This window comes from Trichechus manatus, unplaced genomic scaffold (genome assembly GCF_000243295.1).
Source record: "Trichechus manatus latirostris isolate Lorelei unplaced genomic scaffold, TriManLat1.0 scaffold00054, whole genome shotgun sequence".
In the NCBI taxonomy this organism is placed as follows: Eukaryota; Metazoa; Chordata; class Mammalia; order Sirenia; family Trichechidae; genus Trichechus; species Trichechus manatus.
In genome coordinates, this window is record NW_004443990.1 from 786,897 (window position 1) to 814,377 (window position 27,481).

Genomic DNA, 27,481 nt, shown 5'->3' on the forward strand with positions numbered 1-27,481 from the left:
TTACATATATAAAATTTTCACAATGAAAATATCTCATTTTTTTCTGTTGATAAAAAATAATACAAGCTTACTGTAAAAAATTCAAACAGTACAGAAATACTTACAATAGAAAGTAAAATGTGTCTTCTACTCCAGTCCACCCAGCAATAAACATGTGAACAACTAGGTATAGACAGTTCCAGAGCTTCTTATTTTTTAATTTTTTTAATGACAACTAATCTGAATCCATTCTCATGGCAAAATATTAAAGCCAAACAGCTGTATAAAAAATAAAACACTGAAAGTCTCCCTGTATTCCATCCCCACTGAATTCCCTTATCCATGGGTGGTGGTGATTGTTGCTGGGTGCCTTTGAGTCAATTACAACTCACAGCGACCCTATAGGACAGAGTAGAACTGCCCCATAGGGTTTCCTAGGCTGTTATCTTAACAGGAACAGATCACCAGGTCTTTTCTCCCACGGAGCAGCTAGTGGGTTTAAACCACTGACCTTTCTCAGTTAGCAGTAGTACTTAACCACTGTTCCACCAGGGCTTTTTTTTTTATTTGTCGGCAAACACTTCTACTATTAGTGCTAATTTCTTTAGGTCAATTTCTATAAGTAGATATTCTGGGTCAACAAGTTCATATACTTTAAAAAATTTAAAACACATAGCCCTCCAAAAAGATTTTACCAATTTACATTCCCAACCACAGAATGTGAAAGTACCTGTTCCCTCACACCACTATCAACACTGGGATTACCAGCCCTTTAAATGTTGTCACATTTAAGAAGGAAAAAAGGAAATCTCGTTATTATAATTTGCATATTTCTCTGATTAATAAGGTTGAAAGTCTTTGTTTTCTGGCCATTTGAGATTTTTCTTTTATGATCTTTTCAGTTTGCTTACATGCTTTGCCCATTATTCTATTGAAATATTCTTAGAAATTTATAAAAATTCTTCACATAGGAATGAAATATGTCATATATTGAACTTTTTCTTTCCAGCTTATCATTTACCGATTAACTTTGCTTTTGATGTCTTTTAAAATGTGATTTATGTAGTCACACATAACAGTATGGTTTCTGCCCTTAATATTAAGGCCTTCTCCACCTCAAAATCATAAAAATATTCTCTATTCACTGCCCCCCCATATGATACATCTGTAACTTAGCAAAACTATTCAGTTGAGGAAAAGTAATATGCAGTGATTCCTCAATGATATTTTGCAATGTACAAAATAAGACATAAAATTGTTCAGTAACAGATTATTTCCAGTTGTGGAATTCTCTAAGAAAAACAAAACAGGCCAAGCTACTACTGCCTCCTTCTGACTTAAGATAAACTGACAAGGTCTACTGAACCTGGAAGTTTTGATAGTAGAAGCAGAAAGTGCTAATACCCAGTTACTCTACCCATAGATTAATCTGGCCTATTCAGACTACATAGATGAGCAGTAATGTGTATGTCTGCCTCTGTGTCCTTAGGAAACACAGTGGGAATGGAGTGCTCTCCAGTAAAAACAAATGCTCAGTTCTCCAGCTATATGACTTGTATTAAATTCCTTGTTAAGTGACTAAATCAGCTGGTGAACAACGTTGATGATTAGCAATCGGACAGTCCACAAGGAGTAACCTTTTTTTCCCCATAAATACTGAATGTCACAGAGACACTGTGGTAAACACAAGGATTGTTATCCAACAAATACATTCCCAATTTCTTCTCCCATGCCTACTCTATTAGAAGTTGCAAGGTAACACAACTCTGGCCAATAAGATATAAAAAGTTGGCTGGGGGAATTCTGGGAGAGCTTTTACTTTTCTGATACAAGAGAACAGGTATGGCTGGTACCCTCCTTCTCTCTTCTTCCTGCCTTGAATGCATGTTTCATGGCTGATGCTGCAGCAGCCATTTTGGACCATGTGGGAAAAGCCAAGAGATGCTGGCCCTAACACCGTGGAAAAGTGAAAATCACTGCCAACAACTGCCTACCACTCCTAGAATTATTCTGCCAGAAAAATAAACTTCCATTTGCTTATGCCTCTGTAGTCAGGTTTTATGTTTCTTGCTGCCCAAGCACAACATAATCCTAAATACAGTCATTTTCAAATCATTCTTGTCTATATATAGTAGACACTAAAAAAATTATATGTGAATAAATAAATAAGATTCTGGAAAACTAGGTGCCTCTGGGGCACCAGGTGATTCAAGAAAAATCCCAACTAAGAATGACAGGAAGCAGATTTCCAAATGATATAGTAACAGCATATTCAAAAGATGTCACTAGTATTGAAAAGAAAAATCATATAGTCCCTATTCTCTATTTAAAATCTATTTTAAACCAGGTTTCATTTTATGTCTAAGACAATGTGACCTTACAGAGTTTGGTTTAGTTTTAAGCATCTAGTTTTCCCTTCTTGTTGATGTTTTTTTTTTTTTTCATGTCATCCACGACAGAATCTAACACACATTCATTTTTCTCTGCAACTTTTAAAAGCAAACTAGATACAGATAAGAATTAAAAAACAGCCACACCTAGGCATTAACTTGCAAAGCACCAGAGAGCATGAGGTCACAAACACAGATATAAGTGTACTTAGAATCATCGTAAGCATTGAACAAATCAAATAAAAAGTTAGTAATAATTGCATTCATTTAAAACCTGCAGATCTATCACTTTTCAGGCAAGGAGAAAATCTGATGGGATTTGGTAGCAAACTAAATACTCTCAAATAAAAAGGTTACATGTAGTTTGAGAAATAACACCAGCAGAACCTGCATGTGCCTATATTATAACCAATAATTTTACCTGGCAAAGATTTGTATGTAAAAATGTCCACCAGAGCATTATTTACGATAATGATAATTGAAAGCAATTTATATGTCCAACCATTAGTGAATTAAATAAATATTATAAAAATATGACATAATCATTAAAATTATTTTTGAATTATTTTAATAATATGAAATGCTCACAGTATACATAATATTTAATGAAAAATTAACAATAGTAGAATATGATTTCAATTATATAAAAAAGAAAAAATATACACTAATAAAGACTGAGAAGAAATATTCTGAAATGTTAAAAGTGGTTTTCTAATGTGTATGTGCATGTATATACACATATTTCCTAGCTAGAGAGTCTAGAAACAATGACACGCAGGAACAACAAGCACCCTTAGCACCCAGATCTTGGTTTCTGAATACCATTCTCCACCTAAAAAAATCAGGGCTTCTTAGACAAAAAACTGATTCCAGGGCTAGAGCAGGGAAAGTATAACATGAGCCTAGCACATCTTGATGTACCAGAAAGTAAGAAATTGCTCAAATAATGATGGGGACATCTCAAAAGGACACAAGCCAACCTGAAGGGGCTTCCACTAGCCAAATCTGGAACAATTTTAACATCAAAATAAATGACAGTAATAGATTATAACCCACTGACTAAAATAGGAAATGATGAGTGCATATCAATATAAATAAATGAATGAGTAACTAAATGGGGGAGAAGTGAAAGCTCTTCATTATAGTGTATGCCAAGCAATAAATACAGATGGAATGATTCTTAACAAAATGGCTATCTCTGAATTGTAATATTACAAATATACATACATTTTTGTCTGTATACATTCCTATCTTGTTTCAGCTTTATAAAGCGAGTATATCTTTCTTTTGTATAAAGACTTAAAAAAATCCTCAACAGCCACCTCAACAATCTAACATAAAATATGCACATTTCTAGAGCAATTTTTAAAAGGAGAGCACATTTACAAAATCCCCAAACACATGAAGCAAGCACATGTGCTGTCCTGACCCCTCTGTCCTAGACAGGAGTTCAGATGTCCTAGGCAGTTTGACTAAAGTTAAAAAACAAAGCAAAACAACAAAAACAAGCAAGCAAAAAAAAAAAAAAAAAAAAAAAACAAGCCAACACAGTACTGAGACTTAAGGAAATTTTTGGTTAGATTTTATAGTAATTATGGGAGTGAAAAGTTGTGACAGGGACCCTTGCTATGATGCCAGTGACAAATGGCTAACTGATAAGAAAAAAGGGAAAGGGTAACAGGCTGTAGAACAGGTCAATATCAGACTGTCATGAAGTCATTTGAGGCATCTAATTAATCTATTACTCACCGGGCATCATCATTCATTGTAGTATGGTCAATAGGTGCCATGAAGCTCAGCAGCTTGCTAAGGACATGAAACCTAAATAAAGCAGGAAACAACATTAGTAACTATTAACCTAGAAAAGGAAATACATTCTATAAGCTCAAAAACTCCAGTACTGATCATAGAACATTTGGCTCCAGAGTAGAATAGGGGACAATTCACAGGTATTTATCACTCACAAATAGATTTTCCCCTTTTTCATTAATGCTATAGGCGAAAAGTCTGATAACAGCACATTGTAAATAGTAGTAATTCAACACAGAGTCATTTATATCACAGCCCCAAAAAAGAGGAGATACACTTGTGCTCTTGAGCAATATACTAACCCTTAAACATTATTGTATTACAAGAGTAACAGAAAAAGTAGAAATTCATTACAGAAAATTTGAAACATAAACAAAAAAAAGCACATAAAAAAAAAAAGACAGTCCCTCCACCTATAAACAATTATTGTTAACATTTTGGTTAGTTGTTTGTTTTACATAGAGATCCTGTTATATAAATGCAATTTTGTATTTTTTTTTCCACTTAGCATTGTAAGTATTGTCCCATAAACAGTATGTGAATGGTTGCACACAATACCATGAGTGAAGAATCGTATTTTTAAACTGTTGAACATCTATTCTTCATTTGTTTCTAATTCTTCACTTACTATTATAATAATGCAAAAAAATTTGTGCATCACGCTTTTTTTTTTAAAAATGTCTCTGTTTATTGTTATTCCCTAATTATGAAAACTAGAATGTACAGAGAACGGAAAGTCCCCTGTAGTTCTATCCCCTAGAAATAACTGCTGTTAATTAAAACTGTTAAGTTTGGCTGTAGCACTTTCCATGCACAAACAAATATAAACTTGATAAATATTTTAACATAAAAATGGGATTGCAATATACCTAATATTCTGCATTATGCTTGTTTCCACTGAACCACTTATCATATTCTATTCTTTTTCATGGTTACACAATATTCCATTGTGTCAATGGATTATAATTTAACCAGTCTCTATTTATGGGCATTTATATTGCCTCCCCCCTACTTTAAACCATATCAAATGACAAAATGAAGATTATACATAAGTTATTGTAAGTCTGTTCACATATTTCTAAGGGATAAATTTCAAGATGTGAAATTGCTGAATCTAAAAGTATGCACACATTTAAAATTGAAAGATTGGGCTAAAATACCTGCCCAAATTTGTGTCGTTTTAATTGTCTGCTATTGTTGTTAGTTGCCCTGAGTTGATTCTGACTCATGACGACCCCATATGTGCAGAGTAGAATTGCTCTATAGGGTTTTCAAGGTCGTGACCTGTCATGGATTAAGTTGTGTCCCCCAAAAATATCTGTCGGCTTGGCTGGGTCATGATTGCCAGTGTTGTAGGATTGTGTAATCTGATGTGATTTCCTTATGTGTTGTAAACTCTATCACTATGATGAGATTATATGTGATCTCCTCATGTGTTGTAAATTCTATCACTGTGTTGAGGTTATACTGATGAAGTTGACAAGATTAGACAGTGTCTTAATGCAATCTCTTCTGAGATATAAAAGAGAGAAGCGAGCAGAGACACACAGGAACCTCACACCACCAAGGAAGCAATGTGGGAGCAGAGCACGTCCTTTGGACCTGAGGTTCCTGCGCTGAGATGCTTCCAGACCAAGGGAAGACAGAGGCATCACAAGGACCTTCCTCCAGAGCCGAAAGAGAGAGAAAGCCTTCTCCTGGAGCTGATGCCCTGAATTTGGACTTACAGCCTACTAGACTGTGAGAATAAACTTCCCTTTGTTAAATCCATCCACTTGTGATATTTCTGTTAGAGCAGCACTAGAAGACTAAGACATGACCTTTCAGAAGTAGATCGACAGGCCTGTCTTCCAAGACACTTCCGGGTGGGTTTGACCCACCAACCTTTCAGCTAGCAGTCGGACGCTTAACTGTTTGTGCCACCCAGGGACTCCAGGTTGTGCCAATGTATACTGCCACCAGAGTATGAGAGTATAAATATTCAAGTAACCCTTTTGTTTAAGCATAAAGTATAAATAGTGTTAATAAATGCTTTTTAATGTCTTTAGGCTTCACAAGCCTTGAGTGTGCATCTGAAAAAAAGAATACTTTTCTTGGTTGTGTCCAAAGACAGGTTTAATTCAATTTCTAGACAAAGAATATCAACTACCTATGAGTCTGAATCGACTTGACGGCAACGGGTTTGGTTTGCTTGGTTTTTTTATACTCTATAGTTGTGCCATCTAACACAGTGGTCACTTGCCACACGTGACTGAGCACTTAAAATGTGGCTAGTCTGAATTGACATGTGTTATAATTTTAAGATACACATCAGATTTTGAAGGCTTGGTATAGGAAAAAAAAGTAAAATATATCACTAATAATTTTTAGAATAACAGATTATTGATAATATTTTTCGTATATTGGGTTAAATGAAATACCTTATTAAAATTAATTTCATCTGCTTTTTACTTTTTTAAGGCAGCTTCTAGAAAATTAAAAATTATATATGTGGTTCACATTAATTTTTATTGGATGGTAGTGCTCTATAGAGTGTCTTTATATTTTAATACAATATATTCAATAACTAATAACTGTGTGATGGAAGACAGACTTTAAAAAGTAATCAGATTAAAAAGACTATTTAGTAATATGTACTTAATGCAATGCATTTTCATCTCATCTCAGTGCTCCTGAGGATGGATGCATGTTTTAGTATTAAAAGCCTTTAACCAATCATACTAAGGAAAGATAAGTGTCATTTTGTTGCAGAAAAATAGACCAAACAGTAAGACATCTCATTATTAAAGGCTTGAGGTTTTCCATGCTTTCAGGGGACATCTAGGTCAACTGGCATAACAAAGCTTATTAAGAAAATGTTCTGCATCCAACTTTAGTGAGTGGCATCTGGGTCTTAAAAGCTTGCAAGCGGCCATCTAAGACGCATCAATTGGTCCCAGCCACCTGGAGTAAAGAATGAAGAACACCAAAGACACAAGGAAAGTAGTAGCCCAAGAGACAGAAAGGGCCACATAAACCAGAGACTTCACTAGCCTGAGACCAGAAGAACTAGATGGTGCCCGGCTACCACCAATGACCGCCCTGACAGGGAACACAACAGAAAGTCCCAGATGGAGCAGGAGAAAGGTGTGGTACAGAACTCAAATTTTATTAAGAAGACCAGACTTAATGGTCTGAGACTGGAGCAACCCCGGAAAGCATGGCCCCTGGATTCTCTATCAGCTCCGAACTAAAACAATTTCCAAGGCCAACTCTTCAGACAGGGATTGGACTGAACTGTGGGACATAAAGTGATACTCGTGAGGAGTGTGCCTCTTAGCTCAAGTAGATACAAGAGATGAAACGGGCAACTTCTGTCCAGAGGTGAGATGGGAAGGCAGAGAGGCGTTAGGAGCTCGCTGAATGGACATGGGGAATTGGGTGGACAGGAGGAGTGTGCTGTCACAGTATGGGGAGAGCAAGTAGGGTCACATAACAATGTATGTATAAATTTTTGTATGGGAAAAAAAGGCGTGAGGTTTAATTACTGTAGATGATAATGTCTGATTAAATCATGATCAAATCCACTTATATATAATGCTGAGTAAAATACTGATAATCAATAATTATAATTATACCCAAAAAGGAAAATGTTTCTTTTTTTTACAAATTACTTTCTAATATCCAATTAGAAAGTTGACATGCCCGGTCTGATGCTACTGACCTGCTATCATTTAAACTACTATCCTATCAGAAGCAGAGAGCAAAATTGCTCATTGGTGGGACCTAGTATCAGTGACAACAGCTGGCACACCCTACCTTGCTCTCCTTGAGGTCTAATTTAAGGGAGATATTTATAATATTTTCAATTAGCCAGGGTGACTTGGTTTAATCCTTTAGGATAGGGTGCTAATGTAGCCACGATGTCATTTTGCTGCCTGCATAGGCCAGGTGGTCCTGCCCAGAGAAACAACTCAGTAGCCAGAAGTTAGAAACATGGGCTCTGGAATCAGACCACTGAGCTCAAATCCCAGCTTACTACTGACTAGCTATGTAACGCAGGTGGGTTACTTCTCTTAACTCTTTACATGAATTAGCTCATTTAATCTGCATAACAACTCTATGAGATGTGACTTTCATTATCACACTCTTTTCACAGATGAGGAAACTGAAGCACAGAGATATAAAGTAACTTGCTCAAGGTCTCAAATCCATTAAGTAGAAGAGTCAGATTCTAAACCTAGTCAGTTTGGCTTCAGAGCTTTGCTCTTTCTGCCTCTGTGCAAATTGCTCAGCACGATGCCTGACAGTGAGATTTCTAGAAAGGCTAGTCAGCTATCACAACTGCTATTAGTAAAGATTACTCTCTGATTCGGACCACATCCCTCACATCTATAATCACAATAGGAGCCAGGTGAGTATGAATGACAAAAGCAAAAAATAATTAAAACACATGAACTTTTTTTTTAAAACTTTTTAGTTTTGCAATGATTTTAGACTTACAAAAAATTTGCAGAAACAGTAGAGACTTAAAGTATACACCTCACTCATCTTCCCTTAATGTTAACAAATGACATAACCACAGTGGAATTCATCAAAACCAGGAAATTAACACTGGTACAATACTATTAACTAAACTACAGACCACATTCAAACTTCACCAATTTTTACTCTAGTGTCCTTCTTCTTTTCCAGTATTCTATCTAGGATCTCACATTGATTGCTGTGTCCTCAGTTCTCCTTGTTTTTCATGACCTTGACACTTTTGATAAGTACAGGTCAGTTATTTTATAGAATGTTTCACAATTTGGATTGGTCTGATGCTTTCTCATGAGTAGTTTGAGTTATGCATTTTGGGCAAGAATACCACAAAAATGACGTTATGTCCTTCTATTGAAGACACAAGGGAATAGATAAGTCTTATTGCTGGTGGTGTTAATCTAGAGCACTTGGTTAAGGTAGGATCTGCTGGGTTACTCCACTGAAAAGTTACTATTTTTCCCTTTGTAACTGATAAATACCTTGGGAGAGATACTTTGAGACCATGCAAATAAACCTTGTCCATTGGGGGATCTAGTCTGCAACAATGATTACCATGGTGTTTGCCTAGTGGTGATTTTGTATTTCCCGCATTCCCTCTACATTTAATAACTGGAATTGCACATGACCTGCTGCTGGTGCATCAACTATATTCCAAAAGGTTTTCATGAGACAAACCAATCAAGACAGTATAAGTTTATGCAGAAATTCTAAAGGTCTTTCAAGTATATATAGTTCCTTAGTTTGTGGTTTCTGGGCTCCTACAGTAACCCATAGCAACTCATGCCTGGAGAAATGTGATCATAGATAAAACTTCCCTATCCTGCTTGATTTCTCTGACATATCTAGCACTTCTAATCTCTTATTAAACATTCTCCTTTCTCGCACTTTACAGCACTCCCTCCTGTCCTGCAGCTCAATGACCATTCCTTCTTGGCATTCTTTATTGGCTCTCTTCCTGTCTCTCTCATGTATGTTCACATTCCTCAGGGTTCTATTCTTATCACTGTATACTCTTATCACCCTATACACTCCTTGGGAAATAGCAATTGTTTCCAAAATATCAACTAATACCTATATCCCCTTTTGACTCAAAAATCTATCTCTGAACTTGATTTCTCAAAGTTGTGTCAAATTCAACATATTCTGAACCTATTCTACTCTCTCTCTCAAAAAACAAATTATTTCCTCTTTGTAGCTTCCTTTTACATATCAATGAATGATACCACCATCCATCCAGTTCCCTCAGAAACCCTGGGAGGCACTCTAACCTTCTCACTTTCCTTTAACTCCTCACACTGTCACTCCTAAGTACCAACTACTTACCCTCATAAATGTTTCTCAATCCTATTCATGCCAGCCCTTGCTCTTATAAATTTCTAGTCCATTTCTATAAAACCCCTAGAATTATCCTTCTAAAATGCAAATGTGATGACAACATTCCTCTGCCTAAAATCTCTCAGTGACTCACTATCGTCTACAGAATGAAATACAAAATTCTTAGCATGGCCAAGGTCTAGCACTTGCCTACTCATACAACCTCATCTCTTGCCATTCCCCCATATTCACATTAAGTCTCTGCCAAAATAAAGTACTTATAGTTCCCAAAATGGGCCACGTACTCTCTCAAATCCGTATTTTTGCAAATGTTCTTTTTGCTTTCGCTAGAGTAACTCTTACTAGTCTCTCAAGGCTCAGTGTGGATGTTGCATCTTATAGAAAGTCTTCCTGAGTGGTCTGCATTCCCAAAGGTGCGGTAGGTATTTTCCAGGATTCAGTCTAGGATCCCACATTATACCTTGCAGTAATGCATCCTTAGACTCCTCCAATCTGTGACAGATAATCCTACTCCAGGATTATGCCTACCACACAGTATCACACATCCAGATTTCTTCATCTATTTTATGTTTACAGTTAGAGCCTTTTCTCATTACCTGATAAGCATTTTAATTTTACTACTATCGTAATCATTCAAATTCATTTCCTGGCTGACTAATGTCTATAAGCACTATACTAGATAATAAGTTTGGAATTGTCTTAAAAGATAAAGCTGCACAATTCTTGCCCTCAAGAGGCATACAAATATAATTATTTATCCCTCAAATTCATAAAAATACACCAATGTAGACTAAATGCTTCTAGAGGGCAACTGGGTTTTACCCAGAACCTAGTATGGTCCCTAGAACAGAGAGGACACTCAAACCATTTATTATATACTAATGTTTAAAACTGTTGCCATCTAGTCGATGACGACTCATAGCAACCCTATAGGACAGAGTGGAACTGCCCCTTAGGGTTTCCAAGGAGCAGCTGGTGGATTTGAACTGCTGACCTTTTAGTTAGCAGCCAAGCTCTTAACCACTGGGTGACCAGGGCTCCATATTAATCTTTAGCCCTGTTTAAACAGAATGTCTGTCTCCTGTCTGTCTGTTCCAGAAATAAGATTTTAAATGCCTCTGAACATATGGGATTGTGGGGATCTCAATTACTACCAAATGCCACGAAAACAAAAGTATTTAATTTCATTGACACAGATCTCTAATGAATAGCTTAATGAGATTAGCTTAATCAATTAATATAAGAAAAGCAGTTGTTATTCAGATAAAATCCTGTTTTATCTTTCAACCTGATAAATAACAACTCTTATTTTCGAAACAATAGGCCCATATTCTCCTAAGTTATTTGCCATGCTAGAGAAGTGCTTACTTCTCTAACACTTATCCAGATTTCTTAATCTATTTTATGTTTACAGTTATACCATTTCTCAACACCTGATGAGCATTTTAATTTTACTACTATCATAATCATCCAAAATCATTTTCTGGCTGACTAATGTCTACAAGCAGTATACCGGATAATAAGTTTAGAATTGTCTTAAAAGACAAAGTAGCACAATTCTTGCCCTCAAGGGGCATACAAATATAATTATTTGTCCCCCCAAATTCATAAAAATACAATAATGTAGAAATGGCTTTTTCCCTCTCAATTCTTTTGAAAAGCCTGTATTTGCAATAGAAATATCAATAGATAAACATAAGAGAAACCAAAGAAACTAACATTTTTGAATGCCTACTATGCCAGATATTTACATATTATCTTACATTAATCCTCAAACCAAATCTCTAAAGTAGGGATTATTATCACTAAGTAAATAAGAAAAGTAAGGGTCAGAGAATAAAGAACAACCAAAATCATACAGCCAGACAAGGAGCCAGGATTTGAACCCAAGTCTTCTGATTTAAAATCCTGGGCTCTTCTTTCTAGAGAACATGGATGGCCTCATAAGGCTGTAATTTTAAAAGTACAGTACTGGAGAAAAAAATCTAAATCCAAAATTAAAGAATAAGGTAATCATTCAGCCTGGTCACTTATAAAGCAATATTAAAAACATTCTTTTTTAAATCCTTGGGGAAGGGGCAGGTACAGAGTAGAAAAGGCATATGAGTGGCAAAGTAAGTGAAAACTGGAGTAGGAAATGGATGCAGTCTTGGAATAATTTGACAGCAGTAATAATGATAGTAATAGTGGCAACAAATACGTATATAGAGTTTACTGTGTACCAGCACTGTTCTAAGAGCTGCACATACACTTACTCATTTACTCCTCACAGCAACACTGCAAGGCAGGTATGATTAGAATCTCTTTTTTACAGATGAAAAAACTAGCACAGAGAGTTTAAGTATCTTGCCCAAAGTAACAACTAGTCAGCATCAAAACTGGGATTCAAACTCAGGCAGTGTGGCTCTCAAGTCCATATTTTTAACCACCACATTAAAAATGAACCTGGAGAAGATGTACAAACTTACATGTATGAAAAATGTATAAATTATAACAATTCAACCTGAGACTGAAGGAGTGCCTTTGAATCAAAAGATAAAGGAAAAGCTACTTTGCATTTCTGCAATTTAAAGAAAAAGGAACATTTCCTGATGAGTTGTTAAATACTAAAATCAGTTGTGAAATCGGTTTTTCTAAGCTCTTAAAATATGAGATAGACCCAATCTGTCTAAAGGAAAGTTGCTGATAGTACAGGCTCTAAAATAAGGACCTGGAATTAGCTATCTGCCTAAGACTGTCTTAACGCAAAGAGTTTAAGATTTTTTTCAATGTGTACCTGCATTACAAGTAGTTTCTTTGACATTGAGGCTTTATGTGAATTATATCTCACACACACACACACACACACACACACACACAGAGTTACAAGCATCTAAGTTTAAAAAGTATAGAAATGTCATTTCCTACTCTTGCCCCTTCTCTTGTCTGTATACTTAATATGAAATTCCTTAAAGAGTTCACAGGGTTGAGGGCTTTCCTTCAGCCAGAAATTTTCATATTTTCTCATAAAAAATTATATTTCTCATCTTATCTAGGCACATTGCTAACATTCTCTGCAGTCCTTCATTACATCTTTTTAGCATACTGTGTACATGTATGACATCATGAAAATGGGCCAATATACCAGTAATCCTATTCTAAATAAGACTTAAAATTTTTATATAGTTCTATAGTTTTAAAAACTAAGATAATTTCAACTATCTTGTCTTTGGTTTCTTGTTATTTCTCTTTCATGGAAATGTACATATTATTTCATCCACCCATTTACAACAATGGAACAAAAAAATGTGACCAATGTAATATTTTCATTTCAGTCAGAAAAACCAAGTCCCAAAAAAGTCTCCAATAGTGTTAGCTGTTTTTCAGATCCTTAAAGGCAGAACTAGGAGATGAAACAGAAAAAATTACATAATAGCCAAAATGCCAAAAGAAGAGATACAACATATGTTAAATTTTTCTTAAAAAATAACTCACCGTAGTTTTCTTCCTTTGCTGGCTTTCCTATCTACTTTCTTGTGGATTTTGCTTCGTAACTTCTGGATTGCAAGCCACTGCCTGGGAAATTCACAAGCAATGTTATGCATCATCACTAACAGAAATAACTACACCTATTGACAAATTGGAATTTTTCTCACTAACAACCCTGCAGAAAGAAATCATCAACCTGTGTCAACTTCCTCAAGGTAGTCTGGGGCCAAAGCGACTAATCAATTGAAGAGGATTTGTGCAATGGCAAAAAAACAAATGGCAGCTGGGAAATTCTACAGCAAATTTGGTTAACAATGCTCCTTAGTATCTGGAGTTGCTGTGACAAGCACAAAATCTACCAGTCTGCAGGAAAACCCATCAAACTGAGTATAACTGCTTGGGTTTTCTTTTAATGTTTTAGCAGTGCAACATGTTCTATTATTAATGTTGCCACTGCTGTTCAGTCTGAATACATGAATTCTTTAAATCTAATTTTCTCTTTGCTAACATCCAAAGTGCTTTTTCTTGTACTTTCCAATTTTTGTTCATTTTTTAAAATTATCCACTATTGATATTAGTTTTAAAGTCATTTTATTTGATTTTTATTTCATCTGTAAATATTTCAGTATGTCACTAAAAGATTAGGACTCCCTCACCCCCAATATAACCCCAATACCATTATGATAAAAAAGTTAACAATTCTTTACTATCAAATATTCATTCAGTCTTTAAATCTCCTGGATTGTTTCAATTTTACAGTTGGTTTGTTTGAACCAGGATCCAAACAAGATTCACATATTCTACAGTCATTTTAGATAAGGAATTAATTTTTCAAATAAAGGATACTGGGCTAAGAAAATCTTCATAAATTGCTTATATGAACAAATGTTTAAAAAAAAAAGCAGCAGCAGTCATCTTACCTGATTTATACAACGAAAATGCAACATCAGAAAAAAAAAAAACTAGGGAAATCCAATTACTGTAATCTTAATATAATCTTAATTACCATAATCTATTTTATTGTAAAGTCAGATAAATGTACAATATAATCACCACTTAAATGCAATTTGCTCGATCACATTAAATTTATAGCGAACAGCTTTCTATAACATTCCAGAGATGCACAAAATATCAACAACATCCTGTCCTAAAATTCAAATAATGTTTTACTCAAATAAAATCATTTTATCAACACAAATTTTTCATTGCTTTCTCAAAATGCTGTTCTGCCCTCAATCCCATTCTGGCACTTGGAGCTTTTGTTTCCTTTCAGGCTTTTGCAAATTATGGTTCATGGCTATTTAAATGTACACTATTCATTAGGTAGCACTCTAAATGCCCTTTTTATTTTCAACCACAGGATGAAGCACACACACAAGAGCCTTCCTTCACTACTTTACATTCTACCCTGACAACTGGGTAATGCTGCCACGTTCCACTTCTAATTGTGCTGAAGCTTTTACTGAAGAGGTGGAGGTCTAAATTAGGGTAGACTAACAAAGCAGATTCAACTATGAGCAAGGAACCTGTTGTACACACTGCCCCATTCTGACAGCTGAGAGCACACATTTGGGCGACTACTTTTTACTCACAGGTCAGCAGACAGATATGGATACGATCTCAACCCAAACCAGAGAGCAAAGAGCATAACGACTCTGGAAAACAAACCCTAAAACAAACACATATAGGTGTCTTCTAATTTCTTTTGAAACTGCACTATGGCAATGTAGGATAAACATTAGGATTTCTGACACTTTGTCTTTATAGCTCTTACTATCTTGCTTAACTTTTATAATTACATGACCAATCATTGTCTTTGAGGCAGAATTAAGGGGATTCAAAGGGAGAAAATATTACACATATTCATGCAAGCAGCCTACACAGGTAGTCCCCAACTTAGGATATATCTGAGTTATGACAAACCGTACTTATGACTGTTTTTTTTTAGTATCTTATCATTAGTAATACATAACATATAGAATGTTAAAATATGTCTGTAAGTTTATATGTAATGTTTCCAACCTCCACAGACAAATAAAGATTGGATTTATAAAGATACTGATAAAAAAAGGTAATAATAATGAAAACGGGAAAAAAAAAAAAAAAAAAGGTATTCAGCTTACATCAGAACTGACTTATGACAGAAACATCAGAATGGAACCCTGTCAGAACTTGAGGGCTACCCGTATAGTCTGCTTGCATGAATAGAAAGCCATATCTAAATTACCTTCCCATGGCCACCTGATCATTGGGATCCAAGGAGCTGGTCTTCCGTTCTATGAGTTCTCGAAGGAGCTAGGGGAAAAAGGAAAGTGACCGGTTTATTTATCATCTCCCAGCACCAGCTAACTTTAAAAGGGCACAGTAGGAATTCTGAATGCCATAGTGACAGCTCTAAAACTACAATCAATAAGGAATAACCCAGTGGCAAGAGCATGACTGAATTCCCATTAACCCTTTCATATTTATATATCTTTAAAAAGGTGGCATAGCAATAGCTGAGAAGTCCATTTGTAAGACTTATTGTACTGCAGTTCATTTCTAATGGATCAATGAGTGTGCAACGTTCCCTTCATTGTTTTTATGATTAGTTTTGTCCACCCCATCAATATCAATGGAGAATCTTTAAAAGGTCAGGTAGGAAGGGCTGTGTGGCGAAAAGGAAAACTCATCAGCTTCTCACCAACAGGATAATGGTACATGGTTAACTTCTGACCTATAACCTCCAGCAGGCAGGAAGATCTTCCCTAGGCAAAAGCCTTTATTGTATATAATTAGACGTGTAGGCTTCATCCTCTTGCTTTCTGTACCTGGTACTCTACCATACTTACTATTAAGTGATTTGACCATATATGATATCAACACATTCACAGCCACAAAAGTTGTAAGAGGCAACTTAAAGAAAGTCATATATGTGTACTGCAAATACAATACAGTGGACTAGTCTCTCAACCTATACAATTAACTCCATGGGAACTCTAAATTACTCTCCTACTCTCCTCTTAAACCTGGGTGCATGCAATCTACGTCAAAATCTATACCTTTCACACAGACTTAAGAATTCACACTGGATCTTAAAGTACTAGGTGAAGAGAAGGTAATGGATTTAAAAGTTAAACATTAAAGGAGGAGAATTTTAAATTACAATAATAAAACTAGATATCATCTCTCCTATACCAATGCTATATGCAGAGAAACAGCAACAGAGATTAAAATTCCAAAAATCTTCTGAGAGAAACCTAAGGGAAGACACTAAACTGGTTCCTACTAATCATTTGTCAATAATACAGGTTTGACTTTAAAACTTGTTGCTTCACAAAAATAAGTAATTATTTTGTACGTAGGGCATGGTAGCAATATAAATATTACACCCATTAAATAGCTGAACCCTGTGGGAGGATGGAAAAGGAAGAATAAATTCCTATGAAAGTAGTTCATTTTCTAATTATTTGTTTATCTAAGTAGGCACTGGAAGTAGTAAACAAATTTGTAAAAATATTCACTTCCATAAGATGACTCTTTATTGAAAAAGGGAATAGGATATCTCAATCGCAATTAAAAACCTCCCATGATGGTTTCTCACTTGCTTATTTTGGACGTTATTACCACAGCAATTACATTTAAAAATGTGGGGACCAGAGGCCACTGGTTTATTATCACTAGAAAACAGCAAGCTATTTCTCTACCCTGTTTATCTGATTGATTCCTAACATCTTTCTGGCAGCCAATCTATCAGTTTATCTCTTCTACTTCATCACAGTCACTTCTGGCAGCTAAATACAAGATCCAAATCCAGTGTTACACAGACATACGACACAGTAAACCTATGTAACACTGCTACTCTGTGAACAGCTGACCTGAAGGCTAAGCAAAAATGGGCTTCTGGTTCCTAGTCAATATTCTGTCAAAAGCAAAGCTGGGGAGAGGGATGGCTAATTTAAAGAAAAAAGGAGAAGAAAAAGACAGAGAAAGAAAATAGTAAAAAAGGAAGAAAAATAATTACAGGACTGTATTTCACTGCCCTCACCTTGTCCCAGACACATGAGAGATTACCACAACCGCTCCTGGTTTTCCTAATTGTCTCTGATCCCTTGAGACTGGGTCAGTCATGGCCACTGGGGAGCAAGTGCTCATGGAAGGCTGCCCCAACACAACAGGGGTGAGCCTTTGGAAGAGAGCCCATATGCTCTTCCCGAAGCCTGGGAAGTGGAGCCACACAACTGAAGTGGATCTATTACATTTGCAGTGGTCTCTGTAATTCAAACACCAAGCTGGTGCAGCATTTACTTTCAGGCACTCTGTCTGTACTTTACATATTCTGGGCTGCAAATTCACTACTCACGTGCTTTGCGTGGCTATTTTTAGTCATTCATGATTAGGAAGATTGTTTTATTGGTCTATCTGGCTAAATGTAGTCTATTTGGTCCAATGTTTAGAAGATCCTGTTGTGTACAAGAAGGAATGAGAAAGCAACAACAACAACAAAAATTAAAATTAAGCAAACTATTCCCGTGGCTATCACTATTTCCCATAGCTATCACTATCACTGAGTTTAAATTTAATTAGGAACACAGCTTTCAAAAAAAGTTGCTGAAAAATGAAGCTTCAGGGATATCGGCTAGAGAATTTAATTCTGCCTGAGTTCGATTTTTATATATGCTTAATTTTATGAATAGTTTTCCAGAAAATTCAAGTTTCTGTTACAGTAATTAGAATTTTTTACTTTGACAATGACGACACAACGTCTATAGTACACCCTCTCCTCACTTACCGACATGGTTAGGTTCCAAAGATCAGGCTGTTATGTGAAATCAGTGTTATACAAAAAAAGGAGGATGACCACATCAGATCACAAAAATGGAGGACAACTACATAATTACATAATAGCCAAATTATATCACTACAGCACTGCCAAGTTACATCATTACATAACTGCCAAACCTCTGAGAATCATGGCCCAGCGAAGCTAACGCATAACCTTACCCATCACACCCAGTGCTACTCTCGCCTCGCACCCTGGCATTTGTTACTGCCAGATGTACATCATTAATGTGCAAAACAGTTGGATAATGAGACAGTCGATAAGTGAGGAGAAGATGTAATTTTATATGTGACTCGGAAAATAAAGAGATCTATAGAGGGGATTTGAGGCCACGTGCTCCTCCTGTCGCCACCAACATGGAGACTTTGTCCTGTTCTTAGCGCTCGAATACTCCAACCTGAAAAATGAAGAAGTTGCCTGGGCACACATGCCGTTGGCCATGACTGTGTACACTCTGGTGGTGGTGTTTTAATTCCTCATCACTCGAGGAGGAATTTATGATGTTACTGTGGAATCTCCAAGTGTTGGTTCTGTAACTAATGAACATAGGCATCAGAGGCTAGTAGCTTTCTTGGCCTACAGAGTAAATGGACAATATATTATGAAAGGACTCACATCCAGCTTCCTATTTACAACAGTGGGTTTAGGTTTCATAATCCTGCACCAATCCATTGCGCCAAACATTCCAAAACTCAATAGATTTCGTCTTCTATCCACCGGTTTCTTCTGTGTCCTATTTTTTATGGCTAGAATATAAATGAGAATGAAACACCCGGGCTATCCGATGGGTCAGAGTACCCTTTGAGAAGAAGTCAGTGGATACCAGATTTGCTCCTGTTAATGAAGGTTGTACTGATCCTCGAACATGAAATGTGTAAAAGGATGAAAAGCAGCTGAGAGAGAAGAATCTAGTGAAAACACAGGAAGCTCATTAAAGCTTGGACTAGAATTTCTTCTAGGTACTATCAAAGATACAAGCTTATCACAGTATTTTTTTCCTGTTAACCTAGACTGGCGTACCAACGATCTTAAGTGGCATTTTCTTCTTAGTTTTTCATTTCTAAAGGAAAATATACTCCATTTCTACAACTATAACATTGAATAAAGTGATTATTTCATATAGCCCCTTAACATTTATTGGAGATGGCATTTCTGATTTTCAAACATTAATGTTAAATCAGGAAGCAAGATTCTATAAGCTCAGACTCTGGACAACTGATCAACTTTACCTACAGTAAGTACTTTGTCTTTAAACAAAGTGTGTGATACATTATTTCAGGTATGTGTGTAACTCTGTTTCCTGAGTGGCTCCTGTCCGGAAGCAGGATGAGAAAGCAGAAAGGGACAGGAGCTGGTTGGATGGACACAGAAAACCAGGGGTGGAAAGGGGGAGTCTACTGTCACATTATAGGGATTGCAACTAGTGTCGTATAATATGTGTATAAATTTTTGTATGAGAAATTAACTTGAGCTGTAAACTCTCACCTAAAGCACACTAAAAAAAAAAAAAAGACTTGTTTCCTGAATAATAAGATGTAGGAAAGGAGCATAAATAATTTCTCTAATTAAAAAAAAAAAGAGATATCTATGGAATATGTTTGTTCTACTCTGTTATAATTCCTCCAAACAGTTCTCAACTCAGAAAGTCTTGTTTCTCTAGTTCTAGGAGAACATCACTGATGTGGTTAGGTTTCCAGGTCAGCCCACAAAAATCTGTTTAACCTATAACATGCATGAGGAACAGCACTGATAGGACTATTCAGCACCTAATCAGCATTTATAATACTTTACCTAGAAAAACTGCATTCTAGAATCAGCTAAAAATGGCACATTGAACACACTGGTTTATCTCATCTCCCCTCTCACCTCCTCTAAAGATAGCAAAGGAATAAAATAAATGTATTAACCCACAACAAAGAAGAGAAAGGGAGAGCTAATGAGAGCAGATTTTCATAAGTTTCTCAAAGACAGTAAGGAGATGGAGAACTAAAGGAGTAAAAGGAGAGAAGGAAGGTGAGGGCGAAAACAATGTGGCTCAAAATCAGCATTTGGAGCAGCAGGCACCATGAGAGATGTGAGAAGGGGGTTGGGGCAGGACCACTGGGCCCTCTCCCTTATCCCACATAGCCAACTGACTCATCACCTCTACCACCTCCCCTCACCGGAAGAAAAGAAATTTTACTCTCTGGAAAAACCAAACCAGAGAGGCTCTAGACTCAGGGATATCAGGCACAGAAGAAGGAAAAGGTTCTTGCTAATCTCTGGGACCTTCTGCCCCCTTCCCCATCCTATTTCAGAATGCTAGCCCCCAGATATATAATTTCCTAGGCAGGTGAGCAGAGGTGCCATTTCTGGAGAAAATGGATGGTGATCCTCTCTCTCCTCGAGAATAAGATTTCTGGGTTCTGACATTTGGGGATACTCCAACCAAGACTAGTTCACAGTATAATTATATTTCAAGGAAGCCCATCAGCCAAAAACTTCTGCTCAGGTTCAGAGATTCCAAATGCACTCTTCAATGTCTTTTAAAATATCTATTATCCTTAATAGGAAAGCATCAAGCATATACCAAAACAAGTAGAAAAGGGAGATTCAAAGAGACAATGCAGAAAACAAAAGATGACTTAAAAAAGAAAAGAAAAAAATTTAGAGGACAAGTGACACAAACATTTGACTAACAAAGGCTGAGAGAAAATTATTAAAGAAATAATGAACATTTCCCAAAATTGAAGGATAGGAATAAGCCTACAAAGATCTAGTGCGATGAATGAAAAAGGACCTTCACCAAGACACATCATCATGAAATATAAAACACCAGAGGTAAAGAGAAGATCCTAAATATTTTCAGAGAGGAAAATTTGGTCACATATAAAGAGGTTGACTATGTGTCCCAGTTTACCCAAGAGAGTCCTGATTTATGCCTGTTGTCCTAGTATTCTGTCAGGTGAGTAGCTCAAGTGCTCCAGTTCTGACAATAAATTATATAGTCACCCTACATATTACGGAATAGAAATCAAAATGGCATTGGACATCTCAAAAGCAACAGCAGGTACCAGAGGACAGTGGAGCAATGCCTTCAAAATTCTGAGGAAAATCACTTTCAACTTCAACGGTAGTGCCAAATTATTGGTACACAGCCAAATTATTAAGTATGGGAGTTACATAAAGACATTTTCACACATGCAAAAATTCAACAATTTACTTTCTACATATTTTTTCATAGAAAGCTGGTAGAAGATGTGCTTCACTAAAATGAGAGCATACACAAAGAAAGAAAGAGACATAAGATCTTAGAAAACGGGTTTAACACAGGAAAGAAGCATAGGCACGTCCCAAGACTATAGAAGGTGCAGGTAGAGACAGCAATCATTCCAGGAAGGTACAGGAATCCAGAGAGCTCAGAGGACTCTAGGAAAAAAAGAAGTGAGGCAGAGACAAATGACAAGTTATTTCATATGTTCAAGGCATTTGGAGCATATGGGAAAAAAGTAGCAATAAACAGATTAAAAAAACTAAGCAAATCTTTAAAATAGGCATTACTAACTCTAGGAAAAAGACTTGTATGAAAATGTACTCATAGTACATTACTTGTGAACAACACTCATTTAGTCATAGTAATGTAAACACTGACTTGTTTTGACAAAACTGCAACAGAAGTAAACTGAGAGAATGGGGAACTAAAGTGGAGAGGGGGAGGGGTAGAGGGGAGCCAGGGCCTCACTACAATAAAGGGAAGTCAATAATGACTGAAACTGATATATACCAGTATAAACGTTATTTTAAAATATGCAAGAAAATAGGGGGAAGAAAACTAAAAGTTTTGGAATTTTCTGCCTCTAGGACTTCTCAGCATCACAGTATTTTAACATTTCTAAGGCAATGGAGAACCCAAAAATAATTTGTCAGTATTTATCTAGCAATGTCCAGAGGAAATGGTAGAGAAGGTTTTGAAAAATCTTCCTACTCCGAAAATTCAAAGAAATTTCACAATTTCTACAGGGAAAAAAGGGCAGGAGGATCAAATACATATATTGAGTAAACCTATTAAAACTCTATAAATATTTTTATGTTCCCTAAAACAAAGGCAACACACCAGAATACCAATAATATTTATTTTGATTTGCTAGAGAAAATGTCAAGCAATTATTAACAACTTTACTAAGATACTATTCACATCCCATATAATTCATCCAAAGTATATAATTCAATGTCATTTAGTGTAATTCAGGGTTGTACAACCATCACCACATCTAATTTTAGAATATTTTCATCCCACCTGAAAGAAATCCACACCCATTAGGTTTTATTCCCATCCTCCCCAGTTACCTGATGGTTTTGTCAAACAGAAATTTATTCTCTCTCAGTTTAGGAGGCTAGAAGCCTGAAATCAGGGCACTGGCTCTAGGAAAACGCCTTCTCTCTCTGTCTCTGGGGGAAGATCCTTATTTCCTTTCAACAACTGTGGGTCAGGCGTTCCTTGGAACTCTGTGTGTCTTGGAATCAACCTTCCCCTAGGTCTAACAGGTTCCCAACACAGGGACCCTGGGTCCAAAGGATGTGCTCCGCTCCCGGCTCTTCTTTCTTGGTGGTAGTGGGGTCCCTTTCTCTCTGCTGGCTTCTCTCTCCTTTTATCTCTTGTAAGATAAAAGGTGATGCAAGCCACATTCCAGGGAAACTCGCCTTACATCGGATCAAGGCTGTGACCTGAGTAAGGGTGTTGCATATTACCCTAATCCTCATTAACATGACCTAATCGTGACTCATTCACGTAACAGACAGGTCACTCCCAAATGGGACTATAACCATAGGGATAGAGGCTATGATTTACAACACATCACAAAATGGAGGATAATCAGACCACAAAATGGAGGACGAGCACACAAGACTGGGAACATGGCCTAGCCAAGTTGACACATATTTCTGGGTGACACAATTCAATTGATGACACTTATCTCCTCCAGCCCTAGGCAACCACTAGTCTGTTTTCTGTCTCTATAGTTTTCCCCATTCTGGACTTTTATGTAAATGAAATCATACAATATGTGGTCTTTTGTGACTGGCTTCTTTCACTTAGCATAATGTTTTCAAGGTTCACCCATGTTGCAGCATGTAGTACTTCATTCCTTCTTTTGGCCAAGTATTATTCCATTGTATGGATACACCACATTTTGCTTATCCATTCTTCAGTTGAGAGACATCTGGGTTGATCCCACTTTGTGGCTATTATGAACAATGCTGCTATGAACATTCATGTACAAGTTTTTGTGTGGACATATGCTAGCAGTGGAACTGCCAGGTTATACGGAAACTCTGGAGTGCCTAGGTGGTGCAAATGGTTAAGTGGTTAGTTACTCACCAAAAAGTTGGCAGTTCAAATCCACCTAGAGATCTACTTCCAAAAGATTATAAGCACTGAAAATCTCAGAGTGCAGTTCTACCCTGGAACACAAGGGATCACACTGAATCAGACTTGACTACATGGCAACTGGTTTTAAATGGTTAACTCTATGCTAAATGTTTTGAGGAACTTCCAGATGTTTTCCAAAGCAGCTGTACTACTTTACCTTCTCACCAGCCATGTATGAGGGTTCCAATTTCTCCACATCCTCACTAACACTTGTTATCATCTGGTTTTGTTATCTCAGCCATCCTACTGGGTGTGAAGTAGTATCTTTTTTTTTTTTAAATTTGTCATTTAACCATTTTTAAGTGTACAATTCAGTAACATTAATTACATTCACCATGTTGTGCAACCATCACCACTATATTCTCAAAGTTTTTCAACACCCCAAACAGAAACTATCCCTTAAGCAATAACTATCCATTCCCTTCTCCTCCCAGCCTCTGGTAGCCCTAATAAACTTTTGTTTCTATGCATCTGCCTATTCTACATATTTCATATAGCTGGAATTAAAGTATATTTGTCCTTTTGTGTCTAACCTAGCTCACCTATCATAATGTTTTCAAGGTTCATGCCGGTCACAGCATGTACAAAAACTACTTTCTTATGTGGCTGAATAATACTCCATCTTTATTATTTTCTTACTTCTAGTAGCTTTGGGCTTAGTTTGCTCTTTTTCTAGTTTCTCAAGGTGCAGAGTTAGGTTATACATTTGATATAAATTTCTCTATGAGCACTGCCTTCACTGCATCCCATACTTTTGGTATGTTGTGCTTTCATTTCTAAGTATTTTCTAATTTCCCTTGTGATTTCTTCTTTGACCTATTGGTTACCTGTGTTCTGTTCAATTTCCACATATTTGTAAATTTTCCAGTTTTTCTTCTATTATTAATTGCTAATTTCATTCCATTGTGGTCAGAGAAGACACTTTGTAGGATTTCAGTCTTTTTAAATTGATTGAGACTTGTTTTGTGACTTAACATATAGCTGCCTATCCTGGAGAATAATCCATGCGCACTGGAGAAGAATATATTCTGCTATTGTTGGTTGGAGTGTTCTATACATATCTATTAAGTCTGGTTGGTTTATAGTGTCGTTCAAGTCCTATTTCCTTATTTATCTTCTCTCTAGATGTTCTAGCCATTATTGAAAGTAATGTATTGAAGTCTTCAACTATTACTGTAGAACTATTTTCCCTTCAATTTTGTCAGTGTTCGCTTCCTATATTTTGGGGCTCTGTTGTTAGGTGAATATATTATTGTTGTATTTCCTTGATGAATAGGCTTTTTATTATTATATAATTCCCTTCTTTGTCTCATAACTATTTTATTTAAAGTCTATTTTGTGTGATATTAACATAGCCACCCAGTTCTCTTTTGGTCATTGTGGTTTTGATTGGTATTCCCCTGATGGCTAATGATGTTAGGCATGTGTATACTGGCCACCTGCGTATCTTCTTTGGAGAAATGTCTATTCAGATCCTTTGCTCAGTTATTTGCCTTTTTATTATTAAGTTGTAAGACTTCTTTTATATATTCTGGATACCACTCCCGTATCAGATACATAATTTGCAAATATTTTCTTCCATTCTGTGGGTTTGCCTGTTCACTTTTTTGATGGCATTGTTTACAGCACAAAAGCTTTTAATGTCAATGAAGTCTAATTTTTTTTTTTCTTTTGTTGCTTGTGCTTTTAGTGTTTCTAGGAAACTATTTCCTAGCCCAAGGCCATGAAAATTACTCCTGTGTTTTCTTCCAGAAGTTTTGGGTTTAGCTCTTATATTTAGGTCTATGATCCATTTTGAGTTAGTTTTGTATATGGTGTGAGGTAGGGATCCCACTTTATTCTTTTGCATGCGGATATTCAATTGTACCATTTGCTGAAAAGATCGTTTTTCTTTGATTGAATAATTTTGGCACCCTTGTCGAAAAGCCAAGAAATTTTTAAAGCATTTGGTTTTACGGCCACATATTCCCTGGCTTTAAAATTTGTGACCCAGAGTTACTGATTCCCACCCTCTTGGATTCTAGCACGGTTCATGGTCATAGATGCTTGAAATGGAAAAAAGGCTTGGGGCAACCCTCCATCTAACTTACTTGGCCTTAGCTGAGTTAGAATTCCTCAAACTCCCTCCCCAGTACATAAAGAGTGTGCTGAAACAAATGCAATCAACTCCTCTGACTTGTGTTCCGATCCTCCCTCACAAAAGCAGACACACAGGCTTGGGTTTACTCCTCTTTCAGCATCTTTTCTCTCTCCTACAGGAATTCTTAGTAAAATATATCTATTTATTCTCTGCCTCCTGCTTTACCAACTTTATCTATTCTCACCTTCCCAGTCTTTCATATTATGCCCAAAAGGAGTCACTTTTTCATCTATTATATTTGAAGTATACAAAAGACATATCCACATATACTACAATTTCAAATAGTTGGGAAGGAATTACTAGAAGAGTCTATAGTATAAAATGACCCACTCCCCACAGGTAACCATTTTTTCTGTCTCCTTTTCCACACTGCCCTCTCACTTCTCAACCAGCCTAACCACCTAATATTCCTGCCTCCATTAGTCTACTGAAAGAACTCACACTAAGGTCTCAAGACCTCCATGTTTAATAAACATTTGTCAGTACTCATCATACTTGACTTCTTGAAGCAGCAAGTAACCCTGAACATTCTCACCTTCCTGAAACACTCTTTTCTTGGCATCTGTGAAGCATCCTTCTGGTTTTACTCCATACTCTGTCAGCTCATCCTCCTCTTCTCAGTCATTAAATGCTGACATTCCTCAAGACTCAGTTTCAATCTTTCTTCTCTTTTCACTCAATATGCTTTCCCCAAGAGTTTCATTCTATTCTCAAGGCTTGTGACCTAAGCGTTATCCTTGAAATTCCTTTTTCCTTACACTTAATATCTAATCTATCACCAAGTCCTACCTATGTGATCCAGTTCATGAGTCTGTCCATTTTTTCTGTATCTTCACTACCTCTACCCTACCAAAAAAAGAAAACCAAACCTGTTGCTGTCAAGTTGATTCCTACTCATGGTGACCCCAAGTGCTACAGAGTAGAACTGCTCCATAGGGTTTCCTTGGCAGTAATCTTTACAGAAGCAGATCTCCAAGCCTTTCTTCTGTGGCACCACTGAGTGGGTTCAAGCCACCAACCTTTAGGTTAGTAGGCACAAACCATCTGCACCACCAGGGACCTTAGTACAGGCGAAGTACACCCAAGTACAAGATATTATTAGGACCTTAGTACAGGCGAAGTACACCCAAGCACAAGATATTATCATCTTCATTAATTCCACAAATATTTATTCAGTATTCTGGGAAAATAATGAAGAATAAAACAGACGTGGTCTCACCTGAGTTAGTATAATGATTTCCTCACATTTATTCTTGCCACTCCTCCATGCAATGGCATTGTAGCGAGAATAAGATTTTCAAAATGTAAATATGTCAGAAGATAAAATTCCTATTGTGGCCTAAAGGTCCAATACAGTCTGGCCTTTATCTACCTCTCCTGCCTAAGCTTCCAACTCTGTGCTCCAGTTCCACCAGTCTTCAATTCAGTACCTGAAATACTCCATGCTCTCTCCTACCACAGAGCCCTTTTCTGCACATGCACTGCCTAGAACATGCTTCCTTAACCACTCACCTGCCTGCCCCCTACCTCCTTCTCTACTCATTTGTTAAATCTCAGTGTAATCATCTCTTCCTCAGGGAACCCTTCCTTAACCACACTCCACACACACA

At 36.7% G+C, this 27,481-nt stretch overlaps 1 protein-coding gene and 1 pseudogene across 1 annotated transcript in view; one reads left to right on the forward strand and one right to left on the reverse strand.

Moving 5' to 3' along the window:
- AATF (apoptosis antagonizing transcription factor) overlaps positions 1-27,481 on the reverse strand; it is a 111,239-nt gene that overhangs the window by 19,726 nt on the left and 64,032 nt on the right. The window contains exons 9-11 of the mRNA XM_023732670.1: positions 15,730-15,797; positions 13,509-13,589; positions 4,119-4,190 (exon numbers count right to left, since the gene is read on the reverse strand). Coding sequence (XP_023588438.1) covers positions 4,119-4,190; positions 13,509-13,589; positions 15,730-15,797 — 221 coding nt within the window. The remainder of the gene's footprint in view (positions 1-4,118; positions 4,191-13,508; positions 13,590-15,729; positions 15,798-27,481) is intronic.
- LOC105756357 (oligosaccharyltransferase complex subunit OSTC pseudogene) lies at positions 18,678-19,745 on the forward strand (annotated as a pseudogene).